This window comes from Herpailurus yagouaroundi, unplaced genomic scaffold (assembly GCF_014898765.1).
Source record: "Herpailurus yagouaroundi ecotype Mexico unplaced genomic scaffold, PumYag 100, whole genome shotgun sequence".
Taxonomy (NCBI): domain Eukaryota; kingdom Metazoa; phylum Chordata; class Mammalia; order Carnivora; family Felidae; genus Herpailurus; species Herpailurus yagouaroundi.
The window spans coordinates 47,545,639-47,556,177 of NW_024412391.1; the positions used below are offsets into that span (position 1 = coordinate 47,545,639).

Genomic DNA, 10,539 nt, shown 5'->3' on the forward strand with positions numbered 1-10,539 from the left:
TGATAACTTGAAGAAAAGTTTTTTACATTTTCTGATTTAATGACCTTTTATCTTTTTATCTTACCTAATATTTCCTTTTTCTCATTTCAGTTTAACTGGTAAATAGGCAAAGGTTTTCCTTTAAAGAACCAGTCTGGCCTTTTTGTTATTTCCAGACTGTTAACTGTTTACTAATTTATTATTATTTTTTAATAGTTTTATTTTTAAGTTTGAGAGAGAGCATGTGTGTACACATGTGCAAGTGGTGGATAGGGAAGGGGCAGAGAGAGGGAGAGAGAATGAATCCCAAGTAGGCTCTGGGCTGTCAGCACAGAGCCCAAGTCAGGGCTTGAACTCACAAACCGTGAGATCATGACCTGAGCCAAGACCAAGCATTCGACACTTAACTGACTGAGCCACCCAGGCGCCCCTACTAATTTAGTGTTTAAAAAATCTTTGCTTCTTGGGGCACCTGGGTGGCTCAGTCAGTTAAGGGTCTGACTTCGGCTCAGGTCATGATCTCACAGTTTGTGAGTTCAAGTCCCGCATCGGGTTCTGTGCTGACAGCTCGGAGCCTGCAGCCTGCTTCAGAGTCTGTGTCTTCCTCTCTCTATCTGCCCCTCTCCTTCTCTCTCTCTCTCTCTCTCTCTCTCTCTCTCTCTCTCTCTCAAAAACAAACATTAAAAAGAATTTTTAAAAAAAAATTTTTTTTTCAACGTTTATTTATTTTTGGGACAGAGAGAGACAGAGCATGAACGGGCGAGGGGCAGAGAGAGAGGGAGACACAGAATCGGAAACAGGCTCCAGGCTCTGAGCCATCAGCCCAGAGCCCGATGCGGGGCTCGAACTCACGGACCGCGAGATCGTGACCTGGCTGAAGTCGGACGCTTAACCGACTGCGCCACCCAGGCGCCGCTAAAAAATTTTTTTTTAATAAAAAATAAAAATTTTTTGCTTTGGAGGAAGGAAACTATAAAGACTTCTAAAAAAAAAAAAATTCCTACCAAATAATGTGAGTAAACTGTCCTGTGGAACAGCATTCTGGTAAGTGCGTATTGAGGGCCAAGTAGCATGGCTGATGCATCCATATGTGTTTCTGCTGTTGATCATCGTTATCTCCCCATAGACCCAAGGTACTGAGTGCTCCATTCTCGCTGCTTGCACTCTGGGCTTAATAGGGAGAAGATGGAGTTGATAATGCTACTGGTAATTTTTGTGTTGTGAGAGTGATGGTCATCTGGTGGACCAATATTACATAGCACAAAATCTGTATCCACTTACAGTAAAAATGAATAAGCCCAGTACTGCTGTTTTCTTTGACTAAGATTTTCAGAAACTGAGCATTCTAAAGATTTTCCTAGTTCCTGGGATGCTTGAAAGCAAAACTTTGGCATGTTTGAGACTTTTTACCAATTTGGGAAGAGTTTTGTAAATTAGAAATTAGATGGAAGCTGTTTTATGGCCGAATGTGAACATATGACAGTACTGAGGGACCAACTTGAGTACTGGACAATGGAATCTATAGTATACTACATAATAGGAATGGAAGACTTAAGACAGAATTCTTTGAAGTGTTTCTTACCAAGTAGTTAATGTGTACATTTCTTATTGCAATATATCTTCTAATATCTCTGTAAATCTTAGTTTAGCTGTATTTTTTTTAAATGTGTATTAAATTTTACTTGGTTTATTAAGGTGTGTATCATCTTAAAATAATTTTTGGCATAGGGGCAGCTGGGTGGCTCAGGCAGATAAAAATGTTTGCTTCTTGATTTTGGCTCAGGTGAAGATCTCATGGTTCATGAGATCGAGCCCCACATTGAGCTGTTTTCCCTTACCAGGGATTCTCTGTCTCCCTCTCTCCTGCTTGTGCTCTCTCTCACTCTCTTCAAATAAATAAATAAAAAATATTTCTTGGCATATGTAGGAAACCTATACCTGCTTGTCAATTTTTCTGTAACCGAAAATTGCTCTTAAGTGTTAGAAAATAAAATATTTAAAAAAACATTTCTTGGAATGAATTTCTTAGAATTCTCCCTGGAAGCATGTTTTCTTAATGTTGTTAGAAAGTAAGTATTAATGTGTGAACATGTGCTCTGCTTCTGGCATCTTAGAACCTGTAGCTCACCATAACATCACTGAATTTTGGATTAGTCTATTTTTTTGGAACCCAGTCCACTGTGTCTCTTGAGTGTGTCCTTTAACCTTACAAGAATGACCATCTGAAGAGAGACAGCTCAGGAAGGACATAGTTGGCTTGAAGGGGGAAGTTAAAATCCATTTTTGAAAAATCTTTCAGGAGGTAGCCTTCAAAATGTTTTCTGGGGCATCAGGGTGACTCCTGCAGTTGAGCAACTGACTCTTGGTTTTGGCTCAGATCATGATCTCACGGTTTATAGGTTCAAGCCCCGTGTCAGGCTCTACACTGGTCATGCAGAGCCTGTTTAGGATTGTCTCTCCCCTCTCTCTCTGCCCCTCCTCTGCACACTCTATCTCGAAACAAATCTTTAAGAAAAGATTTTCCAATTTGTCCATGTGTAAATGGCAAAGGAAGGGCAGAGATAAAAGGAATAAAGAATTATATGGGAGAGAATCTTAGGGCAGTTTACTATTAAAGTGATAAAGTTTTCTTCTAGTCCTGTACTCTGCTTGGGTGTGGTGCATACTGAATGGTAGTGGTAAGGTTTTACACTATTTAGTCCTATGTAATGACACTCAGGAGTTGTTCCCTTTGAGAATAGGTGTGTGTTTACGAAGCAAAACCTACATGGATAAGGTGTAGAATAGGTGTCCTTGGATACAGTTGTTTGTTGATGTGTAGCCCAGAATTTCATTTACTTGTCAAGAACCTAAACTTTACAACATTTACGTATCTTTTAAATCTGTACACCAGTGACATTCTAAAGTTGAGGCAAATAGTGTAAAGTGACCTTTTAAATTGAGTGCTTTCAGGTTGGACAGGAGATCTTCTCAACTTTAGGTAAACTCTTGCCAACTTCCTAATATTTCTACCGTATGAGAACGCCCCATCCCTGTGCCAATGATAATAGCCTGACTTGTACCCAATTCACATGTATGTCCTGTCTTTCCAACAGCAATCAGAAACGGAGACTGTTCACCTGTTTATCCCAGCCCTGTCTGTCGGCGCCATTATCGGCAAGCAGGGGCAGCACATCAAGCAGCTTTCTCGCTTTGCAGGAGCTTCTATTAAGGTACCCTTTTGCCAGCTGTGGCTCTTAGTGCCTTAATGACAGTAAGTTACAGAAACACGAGTTGTCCTGCCACTTCATAATTGGAATTAAATATTGCAGTGTATGCTGGGGTTACACGTAGGGTGTGACACAAAACCGCAAACGATAGTAGCTTCAACATAGTAAGTCGAATTTTGTCTCCAGGAAAAATAGGAGTTGAGTAATCCAGGACTGATAATGGTGGTTTTGCCCCACCAAGTCCTCCACCTAGATTGCTTCCAGCTGATCATCCCTAGGCAGGGCCTTGGTCCCTCAAGCTCACAGATGACACTATTCACTGCTCTCCCAATCAGTCTGTGGTCCAGCCAGTTGGAGAAGACAACATTAAGACCCCTTCTCTTATAAAGGCTTCTTACTAGCTGCCAAAGGGAAATGCAGTCCATGTATGTTTACCTAAATGTTTTATTGTTACGGAAAGTGGGATAACAATTATCAGGGAACAACTAATGGTATCCACCAAATAGATAATTGTGTGCTCTGAAGAGTCTGTGTTTTGATATGCTGAGAAATCGTATAATATCAGACGTACAGGTCATTGTGTTTTAGGGAATGCACAAGTTGATAAAAGTTGGATACAGTGACAGTTTCCTTCATGAAAATTACCAATCTTTTGGGGTGTTTTTTGTTAATGTTTTATACAAATTTTATTTAAAAGAATATAGTACACAACAAAGCTACACTCAGATGTTAATAGCGTGTTTATTTCCAGCTGTCCCAAAATGGGAAGAAGCACATGTTCATCAACTGGCAAATGGATAAACTGTGGTGAAGCTATACAATAAATATTAAGAACAAACTATTGAAAAATAAGAACATGGTTGAATCTCATGACACATGCTAAGGGAAAGGATCAGACTCAAAAGGCCACATACTCTCCGATCCACTTTTATGAAAATATGGGAAAAGGCAGAAGTACTGGGATAAAGAAAAAGTCAGTGGTTGCTAGGAATTAGAGGTGGAAGAGAGGCTTGAATACAAAGAGATAGCAGGAAGAATTGTGGAGAATGACGGAACTTTTTATTTTGATTGATGTGGTGATCTGCCTATGCATTTGTTACAAAAGAATGAATTTTACTGATGTAAATTAAATAGTGAATAAAAAAGGCAAAACACAGTAATAGTCCTCATGTGCTCTCCTGTAGCAAAAGATAACAAAATACATGAACAGGAAATGGGGCCAAAATAAACAGGTAAAGGAAAAGAGATGGTGAACAATCAAGTAGTGAACCAACTTTACTATCCTGCTAGTTTCCTGACTAAAAAGAAATCTTGGACACATGCAAAAAGAATGTAGTAGACTGGCTTGGGGGAAAACCTGCAATGAACATTTTATGAACAAGAATTGAGTATTTAGGTATTCACTTGTTTCTCTTTTGGGCTTCATGTCTGTTAAGTAACAGACATATATTTGGTATTGTTAATATAATTACTTGTGTTCACTTGTTGGACATGAAGATTGTTCCTAACTTACCCTGCACATAGTGCAGTGATGGACAAAATTTGCCAAATTGTTAAAAAAACAACCTTATTCTGTAAGTCGATAAAAATAGATCTGGTGAGCCAAAGGGCATGTGTTTTCAGGCTTCTCAGAGTAGGCCCAGGCCTCCATCACCAGTATTAACAAAAGAAATCTAGTCAGAAAGATAAAGAATGCTATCTTTTTTCCAGGGGTTTCTTGTGAATAATTCTAAGAACTTAGACTAAAAATTAGTAAGTGTCCCTCATAAAGTAGGAATAATATTAGCATGGCTCTAAGGTGACAGAGAGGGAGAAAGCACTGACTCCATTAAAAATAAAAACATTCTTGGGGCACCTGGGTGGCTCAGTTGATTAAGCACCCAACTCTAGATTTTGGCTCAGGTCATGACCTCACACTTGGTGAGTCTGAACCCATATCCGGCTCTGTGCTGACAGCATGGAGCCTGCTTGGGATTCTCTCTCTTTTCTCTCTGCCCCTTACCTGCTTGTATGCATGCTTTAAAATTTTTAAAAATTGTATAAAAAAAAAACCCTTTTTTTTAATTTTGTAAATATGTGGAAAAGTGTCTAGTAGCTTGTATAAGTAACTGAAAGTGATCATATTGAGTGGTAGAATTTGAAGTAGTTTTTACCATATCCTTTGCTTCCTATTCTTACGTAGTAATAATATATTTTATAAATAAGAATTTGCTTCTTGCACAGCATTATGTCTAGCAATTTTTTTTTTTATTTGAGAGATTGAGCAGGGGAGGGTATGCGATCGGGGAGAGAGAATCTTAAGCAGGCTCCAAATTCAGTGCAGAGCCTGATGGCAGAAATTGATCCCATGACCCTGGGATCATGACCTGAGCCAAAATCAAGAGTCACATGCTCAACTGACTGAGCCAACCAAGCACCCCTAGGAAATTTTTCTTCTTTTAGAACAACTCCTACCAGCTGGGTCCCCAAATCCTAGAACTCTGGAAGAATGCTCATTTCCTCTCCTTTCAACATTTCCCCCAGCTCAGGCTGTTTGTGTGATTTCATATATTCTGCAAAAATATTAAAGTCATTTACTTTGCTTCTGCCAAATTAATGTTAATTTCGTATGTTACTCTAATGAGCATATTCTTCAGGGCGATTTACCAATTGTCTTAGATTTGTGAACATATCAACTTCTTGCAAATACTGAAAGCCTGGGGGTTCTGATGTATGTGGGCCAAAGACCACATTTTGAGCACCACTGTTTTAGTGTATAGGAAGGAACATGGGTAGTGGAGACAGATCCGGCTCTCTCCAGCTGTATTAGCTATGTGATTATGGATGGGCCATGTAACCGAACTTGTTCAGCCTTCACTTTGCCCTCTGTTGAGGCAGCACCTCATTACTATCTAGTGAGGATTAGCTGAGATTAGAGGTGGACATTTATATCCAGGCTAGTCATGGTGTTAAGTGCATAGTTGACGACAGTAGCCATAACCAGTGAACACAGATTAATCACTGCCGCTCTACAACTTTCTTCTACAAGACTTTAATTCTACATTTCAAGAAGTCCTACGCAGATGTCAGGCTGGTTTGTGTAATGATATTACAGTGTCACCTGAAAGTGTCATTTCCCCTTGTTGTGTCTGTTACAGATTGCTCCGGCTGAAGCACCAGATGCTAAAGTGAGGATGGTGATTATCACCGGGCCACCAGAGGCTCAGTTCAAGGTATGTGCTCTACTGTGTGCACAGGTAACAAATGAATGGATTCGAAGAATGTTAATGCTTTCTTTTCAGGAACTCCATAACCTGGCTTCTCCCTTAAATATATCTAAAACTCAGTAGAAGGAATCTCCCAATGGAAATTTCTAAGACTTAGAACCCAAATTTAATTTTCAAAAATCAACCAGACTTTGTTTTAATTTTGAGAATTTTATAATGGTTGCTGGGTTTACTATCTCCCAAGGGAGAATGTGCTCAGTGCCTTGTTACTATATGAAGGTGAGACTTTTAAGACTGAAATTTACAAACCTGTGTGGTTAATATGCCTCAGAAAACTTACCCCAAATTTTTCATCTTGTTCTTGAAAGACCTTTGAATATAAATGCCCTCGTTTTCTTGTTACCCTTGGGTTAATTCTGAGCCCTTGTTCATAGTCTAACCACAAATCACTCTAATCCTTCCAGTTTTAGAAGTAAAAATCATAGGAACTCTTGTGGCATTTGTCCTGATGTGTGTGAACCATTGCTCATATTTATTCGAGTTTGGGGCCGTTGCAGCTGGAATGCCCCTCCCTGCATACTGAGAGTTGATGAAGAGCAGAGACTGGCCAGCTGGGCTGCTGGTTCAAATCCCAGCTCTGTTATTTGCCTTTGTATGACCTTGGGCAAGTTAACTTTGACTGGCTAGTTACTTAGCTATAAAATAGGGATTAGAATACCCAAAAGGTTGAAACAACATTGTAAAGTGTAGAGAATATATCCAGTGCTTAGACTATCACATAATATGAATATGCTGGTGGTAATGTTCAGCACTCAGGGTGAATCAGACTAAGACTCTGCCAAGTTCTCAATACTTTGGAGTACATGATTTCTCCCATAAAACTTAGTACAAGTGTTGTAAAAGCAACTACTGAATTACAATGTAACTGTTTTATCCCAAACCCGTGTCTTCTTCTTAGCACCTAGTAGTAGCTGTGTAACAGGACAACTCTTCAACCTTAAGCCTTAGTTCCCTCACTTTTTTTTTTTTTTCCCAACGTTTATTTATTTTTGGGACAGAGAGAGACAGAGCATGAACGGGGGAGGGGCAGAGAGAGAGGGAGACACAGAATCGGAAACAGGCTCCAGGCTCTGAGCCATCAGCCCAGAGCCTGACGCGGGGCTCGAACTCACGGACCGCGAGATCGTGACCTGGCTGAAGTCGGACGCTTAACCGACTGCGCCACCCAGGTGCCTCAGTTCCCTCACTTCTAACATGTGGCTAGTAACAACGTCTACCTCTCCCTAACTCCCCACTTTTAAATTGTCACTTTCTTTGACCTCTCCGCTGTGGGACATTTTCCACAAAAAATCCAAAGCTTTTTTCACTTCCTTTACAGGAAGAACAGGAAAGAAAAAGGAGGTGCTTTGAGATATGGGTGCAGTTGGCTAGGCTCAAACTCAGGTGAAGACATTTCCTCCCTCACACCAGCCTTCTGGTCCAGGCAGTTCAAGTCCTAACTCACAAATGTTACAAACTGCTTCGTATCCTGAACCTACAGGATCAGTCACCTTTGGTTGGAAATCTTAGAAGATAAATGTAAACATCAGTTCTTGCATGTTTCTTCTTGGTGCTGAGCTGTTACTTCTTTATAAGTGGGACTACTGTCTTGTTATTCCTATGATTGTATGCTGGGAAATTCAGTCTGTTTCCTTCCATCCTTCAGTGCCCATGTGGTATAGTCATCATAAATGGAACAGTTAAGAAAAACTGTAATGCTTAAATATCATTTACGTGATCAATGATAATTACAAATGAATTATTTTAGACATCTAAGGAGTGGTAAACTTCCTAACCCATATTTTTTCTTAAGAATTCAAAAACTTTTGTTTTGAAAGAGGCATATATATCCCTATGTCATTCGATTATGTTAATACCTATTATCTGTGGCCTGAGACTTTTGAGAATGAATGAAATATAGGGTACCAAGATGAATTTTGTTTGTTCTGTAATACCCTGTAATGAGTTTATCATTTCTGCACAAGTGAAAATGTGTTGGGTACTTTTGTTTCGATTTGCCCTGGTAGCCTGTCAAGTTAAACCAACTCTGACTTCTTTATCCTTTGGTATATACAAGAGCAAATTAATGGTTGTACGTAATAGGAGTTTTGTGGTTTTTTTAGATGTTTATTTATTGATGTTTTGAGAGAGCCTGTGTGCACAAACGGGGGAGGGGCCGAGGGAGACTCCCAAGCAGTTCCACACTGCCAGCACAGCGCTTGACACGGGGCTTGATCTCATGAATTGTGAGACCATGACCTGAAGCGAAATCACGAATTGGATGCTTAACCGACTGAGCCACCTACACACCCCTATGGGAGAAGTTTCTTAGGTATAGTGTCTAGATATGCAGTAGGTATCAGGAAGTGTTGACTATAAATATCTGAAGTGTGTGTTAACTTGATTTTGTAGCCTTATTACAAAAAGTAGAAGCCACATGGGTAAGATAAAGAAGCGTGTTTAAATAAAAAAATATCATTTCAGCAGGTATGAGCCTGCCACAGTTCACTCTGTAGTTTTCCCCATCTCTTATACTCAAGTAATATGCAATTACTTTCTTCCCTCCAGTAGGAGAGTTTTTTACCTTTTAGTTGGCTAGTTTAGTAGGATAGGAGGGCAAATGGCCTTTTGCCCACAGAAATGATTTAATTTTACTTAGGCTGACTACTTTTTATTTTTTGATGTTTATTTTTTGTTTATTTTTTGAGGGCGGGTGGGGGGGGCAGGGGAGAGGGGCAGAGAGAAAGGGAGACAGAGAATCTGAAGCAGGCTCCAGGCTCTGAGCTGTCAGCACAGAGCCCAATGTGGGGCTTAAAACTCTTGGACTGTGAGATCATGACCTGAGCTGAAGTCGGATGCTCAACTGACTGAGCCACCCAGGAGCCCCTAGGTAGGCTGACTACTAATTGCCTTTAACTCTTTTTGTTCAAAGAATAAACCATATTCTTTATTCATTCAGTTGCCACCTCTGTGGTGCGTGGTTGTTAATGTGAACCTTCCTAAGTTTGCCTCTTAGGCCATCTGCAACAGTCTATTAAATGCAGATGTGTCCCTGCAAAGGGGGCTATTCCACTGGATATGAGCCGTCTTTAAAGTTAATAGATCTTTTTTCCTACATGAACGACACTGATAGGATATGTTCTCATCTGTAGGCTCAGGGAAGAATTTATGGAAAAATTAAAGAAGAAAACTTTGTTAGTCCTAAAGAAGAGGTGAAACTTGAAGCTCATATCAGAGTGCCATCCTTTGCTGCTGGCAGAGTTATTGGAAAAGGAGGCAAAACGGCAAGTACTTCAGCAAAACCTGTGCAGTGGTATGAAAGGGAAAGCGTTGAAAGGTACTTAGGAGTTCCAAGTCCCTGAATTTTGGCTAATTAATAAAAAGCAGGATCATCTGGGCCAAGGTTTGGAGAAGACTGCCTTTTGTCCTTCCTGAGTGTTGGTATCCGCTACTAGTGAAAAGTAACGCCCCTTGAGACCACTCTGTGTGAGAGGGCTAACGTAGTAGGGGCAGCTGGCAGTTTTCAGCTGATGGAACGTCAGCTATTTTTGCACGCTTTATGGAAAGAATTTTTTTTTAAATTTCATCTACCTTTACATATTACTATAACAAGCAAATGGTGTCCAATTTCTCTTTAACACCTGTAACGTCTAAGTTGTTTTCAAAGCTGTTTACAATTTTGAAGTAACTGGGAGTATACAATTGGGAATCAGACTTTCAGGGTTTGAATCTGGTTCTGCCATTCACTTGTTTAACTGGTCAATTTCCTTGGCTAAGTCTTAGTTTAATCATCTTGAAATGGGCATAATACTGATAACCTGATAGACTTATTGGTGGATTTGAAGATATTTGTAAAGCCACAGTTTAGTGTTTGGCACATAGTAAGTGCTCAGCAAATGGTAATTTTTTTTTTAATAACCTTGATTTAATAAGATCTGTATTTGTCTTTTCCAGGTGAATGAGCTCCAGAATTTGTCAAGTGCAGAAGTAGTTGTCCCTCGTGACCAGACACCTGATGAGAATGACCAAGTAGTTGTCAAGATAACTGGTCACTTCTATGCTTGCCAGGCAAGTGGGTTCTCATGTGATAAACAAGCTGTTTTGCT

The 10,539-nt window shown here is 40.0% G+C and overlaps 1 protein-coding gene across 3 annotated transcripts in view; it reads left to right on the forward strand.

Moving 5' to 3' along the window:
* The window catches only part of IGF2BP3 (insulin like growth factor 2 mRNA binding protein 3), a 153,533-nt gene that overhangs the window by 140,456 nt on the left and 2,538 nt on the right, over positions 1–10,539 (forward strand). For 2 of the 3 annotated variants that reach the window (XM_040472435.1, XM_040472437.1), the window contains 4 exons: positions 3,075–3,191; positions 6,326–6,400; positions 9,586–9,717; positions 10,388–10,501. In XM_040472435.1, coding sequence (XP_040328369.1) covers positions 3,075–3,191; positions 6,326–6,400; positions 9,586–9,717; positions 10,388–10,501 — 438 coding nt within the window. Of the gene's footprint in view, positions 1–3,074; positions 3,192–6,325; positions 6,401–9,585; positions 9,771–10,387; positions 10,502–10,539 lie in introns of those variants that run through there. The other variant, XM_040472436.1, reaches the window with a different exon arrangement.